The sequence below is a fragment of the Vigna angularis genome, chromosome 1, assembly GCF_016808095.1.
Source record: "Vigna angularis cultivar LongXiaoDou No.4 chromosome 1, ASM1680809v1, whole genome shotgun sequence".
Lineage (NCBI taxonomy): Eukaryota > Viridiplantae > Streptophyta > Magnoliopsida > Fabales > Fabaceae > Vigna > Vigna angularis.
In genome coordinates, this window is record NC_068970.1 from 16635027 (window position 1) to 16652146 (window position 17120).

At 31.5% G+C, this 17120-nt stretch overlaps 4 protein-coding genes across 5 annotated transcripts; all 4 read right to left on the reverse strand.

Moving 5' to 3' along the window:
• Positions 1-1787: 1787 nt before the first annotated feature.
• Positions 1788-7122, reverse strand: LOC108331408 (phragmoplastin DRP1E). Its single transcript, XM_017566067.2, has 15 exons — positions 6789-7122; positions 6647-6710; positions 6361-6468; positions 5625-5726; positions 5079-5129; positions 4919-4980; positions 4376-4466; positions 4198-4262; positions 3849-4043; positions 3617-3736; positions 3462-3532; positions 2972-3197; positions 2771-2821; positions 2310-2678; positions 1788-2081 (listed from the first exon to the last, which is right to left on the reverse strand). The coding sequence occupies exons 1-15, from the start codon at positions 6915-6917 to the stop codon at positions 1953-1955; spliced, it is 1833 nt and encodes a 610-aa protein (XP_017421556.1). The 5' UTR covers positions 6918-7122; the 3' UTR covers positions 1788-1952.
• A 913-nt stretch (positions 7123-8035) lies between these two features.
• On the reverse strand, positions 8036-9331 carry LOC108329029 (probable purine permease 10). The gene has a single exon (XM_017563010.2). The coding sequence runs from the start codon at positions 9201-9203 to the stop codon at positions 8118-8120; it is 1086 nt and encodes a 361-aa protein (XP_017418499.1). The 5' UTR covers positions 9204-9331; the 3' UTR covers positions 8036-8117.
• A 3788-nt stretch (positions 9332-13119) lies between these two features.
• On the reverse strand, positions 13120-15461 carry LOC108322888 (probable purine permease 11). The gene is made up of 2 exons (XM_017555177.2): positions 14946-15461; positions 13120-14391 (listed from the first exon to the last, which is right to left on the reverse strand). Exons 1-2 carry the CDS (start codon positions 14983-14985, stop codon positions 13265-13267), a joined length of 1167 nt encoding a protein of 388 aa, XP_017410666.1. The 5' UTR covers positions 14986-15461; the 3' UTR covers positions 13120-13264.
• LOC108322898 (vacuolar protein sorting-associated protein 55 homolog) lies at positions 14278-16775 on the reverse strand. Of its 2 annotated transcripts, none has more exons than XM_017555207.2 (5): positions 16470-16775; positions 16337-16376; positions 16163-16247; positions 15804-16035; positions 14278-14391 (listed from the first exon to the last, which is right to left on the reverse strand). In XM_017555207.2, exons 1-4 carry the CDS (start codon positions 16566-16568, stop codon positions 15843-15845), a joined length of 417 nt encoding a protein of 138 aa, XP_017410696.1. In that variant the 5' UTR covers positions 16569-16775; the 3' UTR covers positions 14278-14391; positions 15804-15842. The 2 variants fall into 2 exon arrangements, with proteins under 2 accessions (XP_017410696.1, XP_017410687.1); XM_017555198.2 differs by lacking the exon at positions 14278-14391 and adding an exon at positions 15541-15665.
• Between the last annotated feature and the right edge of the window lie 345 nt (positions 16776-17120).

The following is a 17120-nucleotide window of genomic DNA, read 5'->3' on the forward strand; positions in this document are numbered from 1 at the left end:
AAAAATTATGAATAATTTATAAAATTAATGTTTAAAAATTATAAAAATTATAAAAATTAAATAATCAACTTATTTTTAATAAATTAGAAAATATAATATACCTAATTTTATTAAAATGTACATCTTTTTAAATTATAATATTAAAATAATTATAAAAAAAACTGAAAAATATATATTGCGTAACCGGTTACGCGTTCGCGTAACAGTGGGAAGACATACACCATGCAGGTGTGAGTGTGATATTTCAGGAAACTTGTTTTTCACTTTGTTGCAATAGGGATTTTAATTCATGGGATATTTCAAGCTAACGTCTTGTGATTAGCAATGTCAATATGTCACACTTTGCCCGTAACAGATGTTCTTTTTTATACATTTTTTTTATCTAGATGTATGACTTAGTTTCTCTTTGAGCAATTTCTGAATTTTGAGCTACGAGGATGAGAAGTATTTAGGTTTTGTATTACGGGGTTCAGCAATGGCATGGATCCCAGATATATTTTTCCGCACACTAGTCTTGCAAGTAAGGATTATGGGCATGGTTTCAAATTGTGGATGACATGCAGTTATAGAGATCTCAAAAGACTACAATTTTGCAACTGCAGTGGGGGATTGAAAACTGTAATTTAAAAGTTGTAGGTTTTATGCATGTGAGTATTCAAACTGATGTATGTGAGGATTCAAAATAGTGTATCCAGTCTGTAACCGGTTACGCGTTTGCGTAATCGGTTACGCGTGTGCCACCAAAATTTCATGCTCCTGTAACCGATTACGCCACTCTTCTGTGTTATACTCTGTAACCGGTTACACTCTGCTGTAACCGGTTATCACTTCTTCAACTCGCACTGCTTCCACATTTGGTCATCTTCATGGGCATATGAGTCTTTGTATGGTATTTCTTCGCAAATCCGCGCACCTAAGGCGAGATTGTATGTACAGTGTATTTTTGCAAATCTCTGCTTTTACGTCCGAGCAAATCTTCGCAAATCGACACAAAAGAACAACGTATTCTTTCTAAATCAATCCTCCCTTTCTCACGTGAACAGGAAAATCAGCTCAAACGAACAGAGCCTTAGACCACAATTATTATAGTTTTTCATTTTATTTCATTTTCAATCATGTCAACTCTATTAAGTGTAATTGCTTTCATTTAATTTTCTATTCATTTAATAAATAAGAGTGTTTCTAGAGATAGATAAAAAAACGATAATATTTATTTAAAAAAAGATATTATGGTATTTTGTTGACATTATTTATGATATTTATTTTAAAAATATTTTTATATTGTATAAATTTATTTATATCAAGATTTTTAATAGACATCCATATTTTATTTCGTAGAAAAACATGCATTTAAACTTGGCTGAAAATTTTATAAAGGAAAACTTTAATAAATACAAAAAACTAGTTACACAAATTCACAGGTAAATCTATGCCTCCTAATCCAATAAAAATTATATTAAATTAGTTCTTAAATATAATTTACCAGCCAAATTAGCCATAAAATAGTGAAATTTTAGTCCAAAATGTTAACTAATTTGATATCAAAAATTGCATAGTCAATCAATTTATAAGTCTTACTATTACATGTTATTTTAATTTAATGTTTAAATTTGACAACTATTAACTAATTTAACCCCTTGATAAAAACCAAGTTGACTAATACATGTCAACTATTAATTAAAATTGCATATAGTTTAGCTAAGAATCACATTCACAGCACTCAATAATCAACGAGTCCTGATACCAGAGTTTTGTTTTAATTCAACAATTATATCAATGGATATAAATGAAATTAAGAATTAATTTAATATACCCTCGTAAAGAATTTGGAACTCTGGTACACATAAGTGGAGTTCTGAATCCGAGATCAGCGTAAAAGCAGAAGAAAAAAAATCAATAAATGGAATTTTTTATGCGAATAGTAACAAGCAGGAGCCATCATCTAATTCTTTTTATCCCGACCAACAAACAGCTTCAATCTCATCCCTTGCTGACCTGTATAACTCTAACCTATTGGCACATTGCTGTCTCCTTTCGGTCAACTCGGAATTTTCACCCAGCAACTGTGAAAGTTGCCTTTCCTGAAAAATAAACAGAAAAATATTAGTCGAAAATATTTCCATCTATTTTGAGATACTGCATTTTGATTATCAGACAAGACTGAGTTTTGACGTTGTATATCAAGATATCTGATCCTGTGAAATATTTAATATTTAGCAGTAGTTCATCCAATGCCCCATATATCCATAGATGTTTGATCCTCTAAATGAAGATGAATCCATGTTATTCATAAGTTACGTATTATATACCTCCTTTTTTCCCAGTTGTGCGTAAAAATGGTCTAGTAAAGATCGGTTAGCCTCCCTCACTTGACAATGAACCACGGCCTTTGGAATGGAATTCCTCAACGTTTCTGACACCATCCCGACATACGATGAAACATTGGAACCAATTCTCTGGAAGTGTCCCTCAGCATAGTGTTCTACAGAGGAGGGAGCTGGATTCATTCCCTTCTCAGCTTCCTGAGGAAGTTTACGGAAGAAATCAACGGTGATGTAGGATGATTCCATTTCCACCAGCCGTAACGTTGTCTTCCTACCGTCTTCGCGGAATCTCTCTAATGCCTCATTAGCTGCTGCTGCTACTTCGGCTTGAAGAGTTGGAAACCGCTTCAATTCCTAAAATCATTGTCATATTTAAATAAAAGCATGTTACTTCATTCATCCCCATCAGCAGTCAAAAATTCAAAATAAATAAATTCAACTCAAACCTGTGTTTCTGCAATTGACTTCCTCACTATTTCCTTCAATACGAAATGAACCTGCCACAAATATAGCATTAAGTGTAGCTAAGTATAGTCGGGATTGAAGTTGGTCTCAAAGAAAGCATAAAACAAAAATCAATAATGAAGCAAATTAGTTCCGATCGAAGAATAGAACTGAACCAAACAATCTAACGCAAAGGCACTTACAGCATCTACTGAAGCTTGAGCAGGACCTTTGAAGTAGTGAAGTGAGCTCTCCAGGAGGCGCCGGTAACCTTGCTCTGGAGCGATTAAATGAGGTTGGTACCCATCTGCTTCAGATATCACTTTTCTCACATTTTGCAACGATAAATGACGGTCCAGTGGAAGCTTTCTCAGTGCAGCAGGAAGCTGGTGATCGAAAACCCTATAAATTCTATCGCCCCCTGGTCGCCTTAAGATAGGAAATACAATAAACTAGAGAAGGTCCAGGCTTTTTTGGGTGACAAATAAGAATTAATAGCATTGATATAATGAGGTCTAATCATGAGAAAGTTAGTTGTAATTACTTATCACGCCCAAATATTGTAAAGAAAAACACAAAAACAAAGTATATGATTGTGATTTAAGTTTCTCAATAATGATTAAATAATCAGCTCCTCCATTCAATTATTGATATTGTCACCAGTTTGAACCGAAAATAAAATAAAAATCTTACCCTCCATCTAAATGCTCCTTAAATACTTGTTCAAAATCGCGGCATAATTCTAGAATAGTGTACAGCTGAGCCTGATAAAATTAGAGGGATAAAATTAGAAGAATTACTTGAACTTTTATATTGTAGTATAAAGAAGTAAAAATATAATTCCTCACCCCGGCATCAACAGCAACTGGTCTACCAAGGCGTGTCACCTCTTCTTCGAGCTCGTCAATGTTTCTATTAATTAAAGATGCAATTTTTGGAATCCGAACTCTTATCACAGACTCTAAATGCTGAAACCAAATCACTTCTATAAGTAACCAACCAAGTAAACTCTGGACAGCAGAAAAAAATTAGCAAAAGAGAATGTCTTCGCAACACTAAAAACTGCACATAAATAGAAACCTTGGAGAGAATCCTGGCTAGATATTCCGAGCCCATTTGGCTGGCCAAGTGTGAGTAATCAGGGCTGGTAGTGAAAAATTCACGTTCTCTCCTCCGAGCAGCAATCATATCCACATTCCTATTAATATCTGCCTGAGAACGGTTTACAATTCCCACCCAAGGGTTTTGAAGTCGATAAGATCTTCCCTCAAGGACCTACAAGATGTTCAAAATGGTAACATGAAGGGTGAGTGTAAAATTATTTTGTACCCATGTCAATAAAATTCACGTAAAATCGGGACTAGGTTCATCACAGGTCAACAATACAATATAACGAGTTTACAGCGTACTAGAAAACCAAGATTCTTACGTCCAGAGCATTTGTTCCTTTGTCCATCAAATCGAGCTTTGTCAGCACACCAAAAGTTCTTTCCCCTAAACATTTTGAACGCAGTATCAAGAAAACACCATAATAGCATAACAAAACAATAAATGCATATAATTTGAATAGTTGAAGCATGGCGGTGTACAAAATGCATGAAGCATACCAGCAGGGTCAACTTGTCTAGAAACCTTGATGGCATCTGAAGTTGCTATATCTTGATTTGCAGGAGTAATTGCCAAAATTAAGCAATTAGGCTGCAAAAACACAAAAAATAATGTGATGGGCAGATTTCAAAAAAGTGCCCTTAGCTGAAACAACAGTAAATCCATGAAAACGTCAAATTCTGTAAAATGAGAAATTAATTGGAAGGTGCAAGTTCAAATTATTATCATCGTTCTGGCACACGTTCAAGGGTATAATGTAATACAGGAAAAAGTTAAAAAGTCCCAACAACATTTAAAATTCAAAATGCTAACACCTTTTGACGAAAAAATTAGTGTAACCGACAATTGCCAGTACATTAATCACAGGAAATGGAGAAGTAATTTAAATTAAGACAATAAACTTATTATATATAATCTTTCATTGGCTTTTATCCAACATGGGACAGGCAACTACTTTAAGACAACCAAATAAGAAAAATAAAGAAAGAGATAAGACCAAGAGAAAGTTCTTCCCTAAGCTATAAAATTACGTCTTCAGTTACCTTGTCAACATATGAGTGAATCATGTTTTCAATGTCTTGAACAATACTTTCTGGCTGTTCCTCTGAAAAAATAGAAGATCCTTGACTTATTATTGGGAAAAAGGTAAACGATAAAAAGACTTGGTATATATGAAAAAAGAACAATAAAAAGAAAGCATACCTACAGCAAACTTTGTCAAACCAGGCAGATCGATCAGTGTTAGATTGACAACTATCAACAACAAAATAGAAAACCTTTAATGTCACAAAAGAAAACGAAAAATTGACAATTCACATACAGACAGCAACCTCACTACAGGCAAAGGCAGCCAAGCACACGTAATTCCCTTGATTGTTATAATAAATACGCAATTCAAAATGAGCAACTTATAATGCAATTCAATTATAAATACGGTACTGGAGAAAAAACACTGGATCGCTTTTAATTGATACGCAATATAAGTCATATAACATGGTAACTATAATCTGAAAATACAGCATCAAATAAATCAATAAGTAAATAGCACAAATGAAACTATCAAGATTTCAGGAGACAAGGACTGATTACATCTTCTCTCCCACAAAACATCAATTATGCTTTAAGACAATAGAAAAAAGCTTTTTTCTTCCCATATCCCAGAACCATGAGAGGGTTTCTAAATCAAGGAATAGTGCAGTACATATCACACCAAAAAATGAAAATGTAAATATACATATAAAACTTTACCGTTCGGGGAATATATGCGGAGATGAATAGGAACAGGAGATATCCGCTTTGTTTTCTCAGTCAGTCTATCAGTTTCATCTTCAATTTCCTTTCGAACCATAGCTATAGAAGATGAAAAGATATCAAACATCAAATTGAAAATAGTTTATCTAAAACAAAAGATAGGAAAATTGCTTATCTACTTCTGAGTAATGTAAACCATATATTCAAAGATTTTCACTGGTGTCAACTTCCATAATATTTACCAAAAGACATAACACTTGCAGCGAATGTCATTATATAATTTTGGGCAACCAAAGAAGCATGCATAGCATGCAATCAGTGGTAGACGGATGATCTTTGTAAAATGTCCTACACTGTCAAAAACATAATAATTCATGTCATCACGAGTCCAGAGACCATCGGATGAGTTTTAAATCTTTAACCAGGAAATGCTAAAGTAGCAAGCCAAATAGAGATTAAGATATCATGTGTTGATGAAAAGCATGCAGTTGCGAGATACATATATTTAGCCACCAATGCAAAAAAGAATTAAACCTGAAAGAATGACAGATCAGAAAGAAAAAATTTTCAAAGATAAACCAGGCTACAAACACTTCATTGAAAAGAAAGAAATAGAGAAAGAAAGGCATGCATGCTGAGTATGCAATGTGTAGTCTAAAGAACTCTTATTTCCAGAATCTTAAAATGGGGAATAAAAATAAATATCATTTGCATGAGAAACAAGAAGACGTACAGAAATCAGTAAAGCGTTTCTTAGGCAAGTGCAGAAATTCCGCATAATCCTGTAGTCCCTGGTCTATTTTGTGCAGCTGCAGCACCAAAGGCCTTCGCGTCACAATCCCTAAAAATGACAAAAAAAAATTAAATTACACAAGCAAGATTAAAAAAAAAAAAACAAATGAATTTCTCTTTCAAAAGATCCAACCATTTCCCTCTCCTAACCAAACAGGACAAATCAGAATGAAAAACAAAAATTAATAATCAAAGAATGAACAGTTGAAGCTATAAGAATAAATAACCTGATCCCCGCGGAAGAAAATCGCGACCGACAATGCTCTCCAGAACCGAAGACTTTCCAGAACTCTAAAAGACTTAAAATAAGTGGCGTAGATAACGAAATGGATAGAAAGGGAAGGAATGGAAGAAACGAGAAGAGCGAACCTGGCCGCCGACGACGGCAACGGAGGGAAGGGCTTCCCAGAGTGTAGGCAAAGCGGCGCCGGCGCCGTGGTCGCCGAGAACCGTACAGGCGTGCTGAATTCGGTTGACGAGTGCGATCAAGGTGTCCATTGGTTGGTTGAGCGAGGGAAGAAATGAGAGTGAGGGTGTGGAAGTGGAAGAGCGAAAGAGGAGTAGCAGAGTAAAGAGGAAGACGAACAGAGAAATGAGAATAAGGGAAGCTATTTTTGTTGTTAGTGTGTTTTCCGTTATGTGCTTACGCTTTTCTGAGAGAATATTTTTAAAATTTGGAAGGAGAGAGTTGGAATGATGGACCACGTAAGCGAGAGGCGTCCTTTATAGTAGACTTGCGTTAAGGTTATTGGCTTCGCAGCTTTCTCTTTCTTCCGTTTTTTCGTATCAGTCAATTCTTTTTTATTATTTTCACTCTCGGTGAGAAATGTTGAACCTGAATATTATATTTAATAAAATAATTATATTAGGATATTATTATTTTCATATCAACCATTTTTTACAGAAATTTTACTTCTATTATTTTATTTTTTTTTTAAATTTGTAAATGAAAAAATTAATTTTTTAATGATTAAAATACTCTTAAAAATAGATTGTGAATTGGTGGAAATAGATTGTGAATTAATTTTTTAATGATTAAAATACTCTTAAAATATATATATATATATATATATATATATATATTCATTCATATTTCATATTGAATCAAAAAAATCAAATATTATATATACTTATACTCATATCAATGCAAATAATCTATGTTAAAATTGAAACAAATTCAGATAATTATATCATGAAAATTAGTTATGATATTGATAATAAAAATTTTACTTACAAGAAAGTAGCTAACTAAAAAGAAGATAACTAAATTAAAGATATGAAAACTCTAAATATGCACGACTAGAAATTAAATCAATCTATAATATTTAAATGATTACAAATTTTATTTTCAGTTGGTTCATTAGGATTGAATTAGATTTAAAATTCATTTTTTAATCTAGATTAGAGTTTATCTTAATAAAATTTATGTTGTTAAGTATAATATTTCACCCTAAATACAAATTGTATAAAATTGAATTAGTTTTAAAGTCATTTTTATCGCAACAACAGCAAAAGAAACTTGACTAATGAGATTGGTAAAAAAATGAAAATATCTCAATAATCACGTGCTGAATAGAATGTTGGAACTAAAGCAAAATCAACATTGACCATAGTACTGAAGACGATATACAAAACTTTATTTTATAAAACTCAATGCATAAATATAGTTTTGATAAAACTTTATTTGTGCTGTTGTATTTATGAAATTAATTCTTCTACCTTTGAAAGGCCAAGGCCATCATCAATTTTATCTTGCTTGGCCTTTTGGTCATCGAGATAATATTGGTAAATATAGGACAGAAAGCCCCATATAGCTAACAAGAAGGATATAACCTTCACCCCATAAATCTTGTCATGAAACACAAACACAGCAAGGATAGGAGTTATGGTGAGTTCCAGGTTACCTATTACAACAGAGAACAACGAAGATGCCTCAAAAATCAATCCTAACATACCAATGCATGCTATTTGCCATGTCACAGCAATCCAAACCAGAGTCATTACGTAAGACACTCCACCGTATTTAAACTCCTTCATCTCTCTTCCCATACTTCTCCAATCTCCGCTTACAAACAATCCCACAAGGCCAGTGACTGAAGCAATGAGCATGGGGTAAAAATTCATCCTCAACAGAGAAAGATAGGTTTCTTCTGTCTTTGCAATCTTCACAAAATAGAGCTGCAAGAGAGCGTGGTGCAAAGCAAACATGGCAGATGCAGCAAGGGCACAGAAGATTCCGATTAGTTGCTTCTCTTTCGGAAGGTTTGTGTCCTCGGATTCAGTGTTGATTGCGACTAGGATAACTGACATAGTAAGAACAACTATAGAGTTCAATATCAATGCAGTGAACTTTTGGGAATTGAGTAAGAAAGTAGCTACCGCATTGAAGACTAGTTGGGTGGCACAAACTAGGGCAAAAGTGGAAAGAGGAAGACATGAAAGTCCATAGGAATACAAGAAGTCCATTGCTGCCAACAGTAGACCAAAACCTAGGTACAAGGGAATCATAACTGAGCTTCTTGGTTCGGTTTTGGTTTTGGAGGAATCATGGTTGGTTGATTTGGCAGAGTAAATTAGGAGTGGAATTAGTATAGGGAACCCACAAGATTGATTAGCTGTTGCAATCCATTTGTTTTTACCACCTTTGTCAAAGTAGAACCTTCCCAAAAGTGTGGCTGTGCATTGGCCTGCGAGAAGTAAGATTGTATAAAGGGACAAACGCAACCAACGTTTGTATTTTCCGAATGCTGAATGTTGATGTTGCTGAGTAAAAGCTGTGGACATTGTGTTCAAGCTGCACACGGTAATCTAGCAGAATACAAATATAAGAAATTGAGATTAGTTCTTTTACTTTCTCTCTTAAATAGAATCGGTTCAATTGAGATAAGGGAGGGATGCAGGAGCAATTTTTTATGATTTTCACCAAATATTTCCACTAACTAATAAAATTGGATTGAGTTGGACTATTGAAACATTGTTTGGGCAATCAAATCATTTTATAATATCTGGTTTAATCATATACTCTTTCTTACTGTTTTTTATATTGGTTTCCAGCATATAGACATTACCTTTTTTTTTCGTGATGATATTTCATCTATTTTTCTTGAAGAAACATTTTTGGCCTTGGCCTTCCTGAAAAGTTGAAATACCTGACTTATAATTGTTTTTATTAAATATTCATATACGTATACTTTTTTTTACCGTCCACTGCGCTAATCAAATATTTTTTTTTCAAAATATGCATCTCCGTAATATTTTATTGATCAAAATTTTTGAAATACTGATTTGATTTAAGCAATGGACAGTATATATATATATATATATATATATATATATATATATATATATATATATAGATATATATATATATATATATATATATATATATATAAATATATATATGCTGCAAACTAAATGCTGATTATAAAATTTAAAACTAGACAAGGATATGATCAAGCTCATTTAAATAAATTTCTTTAATTCGGATAAAATGAAATTTAAAAATCCAAATGAAATTCCATATTTGTAAGAAACGAGGGTTAATTTAGATTATTAATTTATAAATGTTCATCGGAAATATTTATTTAATCAATAATAAATATAAAATAATTGTAATTTTACACTGAAAAAAAGATTGAATTATAGATGAAATTTTATTGACAAAAATAATTTGTCTCGATAGAATTTATCAATAAATTTTAGAAATTTAATTAATAAATTTGTTGATAAAATTTGTGGATAATATTTATTAATAAATTAGAATGTTTATTATTGACAAAAATGTAATAATCGTCAATAAAATTTATCAACATATATTTTTTCCAATAAATGGATATTAAAGTTTTCATTTTTTAGACTTTAACCATATCACACGATAAAATTAGTCATTAAATCCATTTGTAATTTAATTTTTTTATAATTCATCGATAATTAAATATTTTTAAATTTATAGGTAAATCTATTAATAAAATATATGTCAATTTTCTCACCAAGTCTAACAAAATATTTGTTATAAGTTAATTCAAGATATATGAGAAAACAAAATATTTGTTATAAGTTAATTCAAGATATATGAGAAGAAGAAAAATGAGAAGAAAGAAGAAAAAGAAGCAACAACAACATACGTAAAGGTGACGACAATATTGCAAAGACAATAACAATGACAAAGATAACAACAAAAAAGAGAATGAAAAAAAGAAAACAAAATAAGGAGGAGAAGGAAGCAACAAACACTAAAGTGATAAAACAACGAACGAGAAAGAAAGGAAAAAAAATTGAAGGTAAAGAAAAAAACTAAATCATAATAATTACGTGTAAATAATTATTGACAACCAAAATTCATTAATAATTATCAATAAATACTTATTAGCGAATTTTAATCATTGATGATTTTCAAAAGGTCTTTATATCTATTAATAAAATTATCAACAAGTATATGACAATTTTTTTTATCATAAGTAAATCATTAATTAAAGATTTTGGTGATAATTGACAAATTTCGTTCATCATTAAATTTGTTTCCTTTTATAATGTTATGTTTGTGTAATATTTCATAAACATTTTAGTCAAAACTTTTATTTTCTCTAATTAATTTGTAAGAATATAGATGTTCATCAAATCAAGAGAGTGGTTAAAATTTTTTGAATTATTTAATATAGATGTTCAACAAATTTTGAATTATTTTGATAGTTAGTTTGAATGGTTAAAGAAAAGTAAAATAGAAAACAATAAAGAAGAGATAAAAGTAAAAACAATAGGTAGAGAGATATTGAGATTACATTAACATAAGTTAGTTTAATTAGTTTACATTAACCTAAATCTACTATTAATTTAATTCAATTACATTAAGATAAATTGTTCCATAATTTTGATTATACAACATAATTATATTCTTTCTATCATGAGTAATATGCAGTGCACTTAAAAATATTACTTTTTAAAAATTTATCAAAATAAAATGAGTGTGTCTTCCTTCACTCACCAGTCTCATCCTGTGTCTCCTTAGTTTTCTATTATTTCAACTGTGTTCCTGTCAGAACTACAGAAAATATTTTGACTGCTTTTACCCATTCCGCAATTAAAAGCTAAACACCAACACATTAAATTAAATTGTAGGAATTTATCTAATGATGAATGAATTTGAAAATATCACCTGCGTTGACTAATTTCTAAAGTAAGAATGTGTACAAAGGAAGAGAACAAAAAAATCCAATAAACTTCTTGGTGCAATTTGATCTAAGAACTCTAACTTGTTTAATGAAGCTCAACAAGTATTTTAGGAGAAAGTATCTTGAATAACTCTTAAAGTTTGTTTTCTATAATGTGTAATATATTCTCTTCAATTTTAAGAAATAATTTTAAATACAATATTCAAAAAATAAATGTAATTGATTATTATTTAAAATAATTGGCTATAATATTTTTAATATGATATGAAAATTCATCAAAAATAATTTAATGAAAAAATTATTTTAAAGTAATAATTGGTTACATGTTTAGCTAATATTTTGAAAGCTTCAAAATAATAAATTGTACCTTTAATATAATTAATTATCATCAATTATCATTGCTAATGATGACTTACTATTTAATCCAACGGTCATATTAAGTGGCACCATACTTGAATTCACAATCGTTTTCTTAATTTTGAATTTTTTATACGTTACAAACTCTTCATTTATATTGAAAGTGTTATATCCACGAATTTCTCTTATTTGTAAAACAGTTTAGAAACCACATCAATTGTTGAGTTTTTCAGATAAACATAGGAAGAGTTCAAATAAATGAAATATTATGTCTATCTCACTATGGATAATTATAGAAAATGTTTGAGAAATATAGGATGCCTGAATCAAAATTTGCTTGAACACCTCTAGGACATCATTGTTAATGTAATAGAAATGTTTTTCATAGAAACTTAATTGCAAAAATTCACTGAGAGAGTTAACATTTAACTAATTAATTTTTTTTTCATATGTAAAGATATGCCAATAATGACAATGCAAAATAACAGCCATGTAAACTAAATTAATAACAAAATCAAATAACAATGACTCAATTTAACAATATAAAAATTTTCTAAGTACAGGATGGAATTTTATTAATAAAAAATTGATTAAAAGTACTAAAATTTATAAAACACTTAAAACTTAAGTAACCTATTATTCTTAATGAGATAGATAAATAGTATTTCATCAAAAACAATTATAATATTACATAACCAGGATCTTTCTATTTAGTGTATACAATATTTTTTTAACATTATTCTTGAAATAAAAGGAAATGTACTTATGAATTAGTTATAATATTTAATAATAATTCAATTTTAGTTTAATTTTTAAAAGTGTGAACAAATAGGCTCAAAACCTATGTTTTGGCTATGTTAGTATATTTTAAAAAGTACAGAGATAATTATTTCTAGGTTTAATTTTTTTCTATAACTTATTTATTTTTTGAAAGCTTCATTTTGACCATGTCTAACGGTAAAGAAGGAAAACAAAAAGCAGGTTTGCCTTTTGGTGGTGAGTACTTTAATTAACTGAGATGAGTGCTTCCCATGGTCCAATTAGCATTTCCATCACAAAGAAGGGTTAAGAATTTAAAATGTGGGAGGGTTTGTTCTTAGTTTTTTCACACATGAAACAGATATGCAATGCAGGATAAAAAAAGTTATATAATCTAGGAATGTCAGAAATATATATAATAATCTCAAATGTAATTATAATCAATATTAACTAATCATATGAATTTCTACAAAATATTTTATTTTTCTTGTAAAAGTACAAATCAAGCTGTGCCAGACACAATTCACAAAACCATTCTCTTTGGTCCATCCGATTCCACAATCAGCAAATTTCTACCTCAGCCAGTGAAACCCCAAGGCCATTACTTTTATCTGTCTTGGCTTTTTTGTGATCTATATAATGTTGATACACATAAGATAGAAAGCCCCACACTGCTAACAACAAGGCTATAAACTTCACCCCATTCACCTTGTCATGGAAGAAGATCACTGCAAGGATGGGAACAATGGGCAACGACAAGGTACCTATTACATTTGAAAACAATGAAGATACCTCAAAAATCAACCCCAGCATACCAACAGATGATATTTGCCATGTCACAGCGGTCCAAAGTAGAGTCATTACATATGACACAATTCCCTTCTTATAATCCTTACTTTCCTCATCCAAACTTTTCCACTCTCCACTTGCAAACAAGCCCACAACACATGCACAGGTAGCAATGAAGGATGGGTAAATTTGCATGTCTAACACAACAGTAAAGGTTTCTCTCTTGATAACCTTCTCAAAAGAAAGCTGCACAAGAGAGAGATATAAAGAAAATGTAGCTGATGCACCAATAGTGCAGAAGAACCCAATTATATGTTTTTCTCTGGAAAGTCCCGTTTGATCCTCAGAATCAGCATCGATTGCAAGCAGGGAAGCTGATATGGTAAGTAGGACTATAGAATTGAATATGAATGCTGTGAACTTCTGCGAATTGAGGAAGAAAGAGAATATTGCATTGAAGCCTAATTGGGTTGCACACAGCAGAGAATAGGTGGAAAGAGGGAGATATAGAAGTCCATAGGAGTACATCAAGTTGTCCCCTGTCAGTATTAAGCCAAAAGCTAGGTAGAGGAAAACAAGGATAGAAAATTTTGGTTTTGTTCTATGGGAATCATTGTTGAGCTCGTTAGTTAATTTGTCCTGCTTTCTTGTTGAGAAGTAAAAAAGGAGTGGAAAAAGTATAGGGAATCCTGCTGATTGAACAAAAGTTGCCATCCATTTGCTATTACCACCATTGTCATAGTATAACCTTCCCAGAAGAGTAGCTGCAGATTGGCCTGCCAGAAGAAAGATTATGTAGAGAGACACACGCAACCACCATTTGCATTTTTCGAATCTTGGATGTCCAAGTTTCTGTATGACATTTGTGCTTCTGTTAGAGTCGTGCACTTTTCCATCATCTGAGGATATACACACGAGAAACTTAGATTAGTGCTATCATTTCTGACATAATCAGAAGTAGTTTAAACTACTGGGACTCTAGAGACAAATTTCTTTGGTTTTTTGCGAAAGTAGTTCCTCTAATCCAAATACTAAATAATATAGTCAAGTCTTATATCTTTGTTTAGTTTATGCCATTAAATTATTGAGAAGAAAATGGACATAAAACCAAAAACAGGTTTCCAACCAAACAATATCTAACTTAGATATTGAAATGGGACATGACAATGTTATTAGCCAATTACAAGGAACAATTTCCTACGAGAATTGACCGAACACCAAGAGGCTCGCCATCCACCTGTTTGTCATAATATCTAACTTAATAGTAAATCCTATTAGAAGAAACAATGATTCTTAAGCAATCAATAAAGGAGGAGGATGTTGGAAATCAGTGAGAAATTATGTTCCTTTAGTGTCTGTTTCTGTTCCAGAATAACCAAGCAGGTCCTACTCATCCCTCCCTTAAAAAGATGTAAGAGTTTCTCTTTTAACGAGTAGTGTTTAAGAAACTAACCTGTATTTTGTAGCTGCTGGTCTTGAACCATCATCTCCATTGAATGAAAAGTAATAAAAACTAAGAAGAGGACATCATCAAGATATATGAAGTGGAGCTTGCAAGCTTAAGTAAGCCGCAGATGTTGAAGTATAGGAAGTAAATTCAAAGCCGACAAATTAACGTTTGACTTCACTGAGTCGATCTTATTGGACTTTTCCGTATTTCTATGAACACTAATTTGGAAGTGTTGACATGGTAACTATTTTGAAAGTCATAAGCACCATGGCCTTTTGGGCATTTTCTTTGCTTGCGCAATCTACTTTCTCCTAATTCGTTGTTGCAACGTAAATAAGTTGTCTCACTCTTTTGTGTTTTCTCATGAGCAATATTTTGAATCTCAAAACATTTCCGTTTTGATTCTCATTAGATATTTTTGACATAAAAATATTATTTATTCAGAAACAATGATTTGATAACTATTATACATATATATAATATTAATTATCAATAAATAATAAAGAAACAAGCGCAAAAAAACTAGACAAAGTCTAATGAATTAGACACAAGTGATGAAGGCAATACACACCTCAAATAAATAGACAGCGTTAACACGTGTATATCACAAGATGCATTTGATAAAATGCACGAACGTCTAACGTGAAGAAAGTTTACTCATGATACAATCAGATTGCTTTGGATGAAAAACCTTCCAATTCTGGTCCTCTAACTTTGAGGTCTCTGCAGAGCGTTAAATGTTAAACGCCATTCAACAGGGCTCTTCGTTTCAAATGGGTTAAAGGTGATGAATTTGTTTTGTAAAAAAAAACTAAATGACGCTTCTACAAACAAAAAATCAACTGCAAAGTAAATAAATACTTTTTTTTAGAGGAAGAAGCAAGCCTTCATGCCCTCACTTCAAAGAATACTATAATCATCTTCATCGTTCATCCTTATGAAAAACATTATGGCAGATACAAACACAAAGAATGAAGAGAGTTCCATAGCAAGTGCTCCCCAACTGATAACACCAGCATGCTTTAATATGGCTGGAATGGCAATGCTTCCAACAGCTGATACCCCACTTATGAACTTGGTTGCATTCACCCAGCTGTTCCATCATTTATCAGACCACAAATTAAAAAAAAATAAAAAAAATTAAATCATTCCCCAGCTTGGACTAGGAAAATTCAAACACAAACTTATTTTGTTTTTCCAGACAAAAGTTAAGGATTTACGTGTTATCTGATTCAGAAAATACAGAAGAACGTTCAGATCCCGCAAAGAAGAGCAAAGGTACTGGAAGAATCACATATGTTATAACTGCATGAGGAATAATTTTTTTTTAATAACGTACAAGAATATTTTTTAATTAGCATTTTAGAGAATCAATTCAATGATGCTTATCTTACCAGTTAGCATTGGCCACCAATTTTTATATAATGCACATGCCTGCCACACAGAACAAATCTTAGTATAAACAGTGAAATTTTTTACCACTCCCTGCAGTCACATATTTATATAGGTGGAGAAAAAAATACTGACCAAAATGTGCAAGACAACTCCTCCAGAGACCAAAACTGCTAAAAGGAGAAGTTTCCCTGTGTTCAAGCAGTAACGAATATATCCTGGAAACTCTGCCATCTCCTACTCAGCTCATTTTATGAAAACGAATATCTGAATAAAAATATAATAACATAATGCTATGATGCTCGAAACAAAAAATAGGATAAGAATGTTTGGAATGATATTTCGTTGATCTGCAGCAGCAAAGGTTTTTAAGCGGTTGGAGCTAAGTTTGTTCATACATAGGGCAAACTTATTCCCAACCTTTTTATGAGATAAAAATAAAAAGAAAAAATAAATTAATTTTTATATACTAATTTATAGAAATTTTTAGATATTGTATTAAATTTTTATTTTTCATTAATGAATAAATTAACGTTAACTTGCAAATAAAAATATTTTTTATTTTATTTCTTTGTTCTCTTCAGGATATTAAATAACTAGTTCAATCCTATCTTAAAACAGTTTGTTACATCTACTCCACCAGCGTCCATCCACCAGTCATAGAGCGTTCCCCAAAGCTTCGTCAAATAGAAATTGTATTGACAAAAAATAAAATAATTTTTTTTATTAGGCATCTCGACCAGTTGTTGTTGAACTTCTTTTTACTTAGACTGGTAGTGGCATTCT

Bases quoted from the DNA above. Each gene is read 5' to 3' on its own strand.
- LOC108331408 (XM_017566067.2), bottom strand. From the start codon at position 6,917: ATGGACACCTTGATCGCACTCGTCAACCGAATTCAGCACGCCTGTACG. The intron at 3,737-3,848 runs GTTTCTATTTAT...ATTTGGTTTCAG, and splicing joins TAGCCAGGATTCTCTCCAAG to CATTTAGAGTCTGTGATAAG. The intron at 2,822-2,971 runs GTAAGTGCCTTT...TATTTGTGGCAG, and splicing joins CTCAAGCTTCAGTAGATGCT to GTTCATTTCGTATTGAAGGA.
- LOC108329029 (XM_017563010.2), bottom strand. From the start codon at position 9,203: ATGTCCACAGCTTTTACTCAGCAACATCAACATTCAGCATTCGGAAAA.
- LOC108322888 (XM_017555177.2), bottom strand. From the start codon at position 14,985: ATGGAGATGATGGTTCAAGACCAGCAGCTACAAAATACAG. The intron at 14,392-14,945 runs GTTAGTTTCTTA...GTATATCCTCAG, and splicing joins CCAGCAGCTACAAAATACAG to ATGATGGAAAAGTGCACGAC.
- LOC108322898 (XM_017555207.2), bottom strand. From the start codon at position 16,568: ATGGCAGAGTTTCCAGGATATATTCGTTACTGCTTGAACACAGGGAAA. The intron at 16,377-16,469 runs GTCAGTATTTTT...TCTGTGTGGCAG, and splicing joins GAGTTGTCTTGCACATTTTG to GCATGTGCATTATATAAAAA. The intron at 16,036-16,162 runs GTAAATCCTTAA...ATGATGGAACAG, and splicing joins TTTTCTGAATCAGATAACAC to CTGGGTGAATGCAACCAAGT.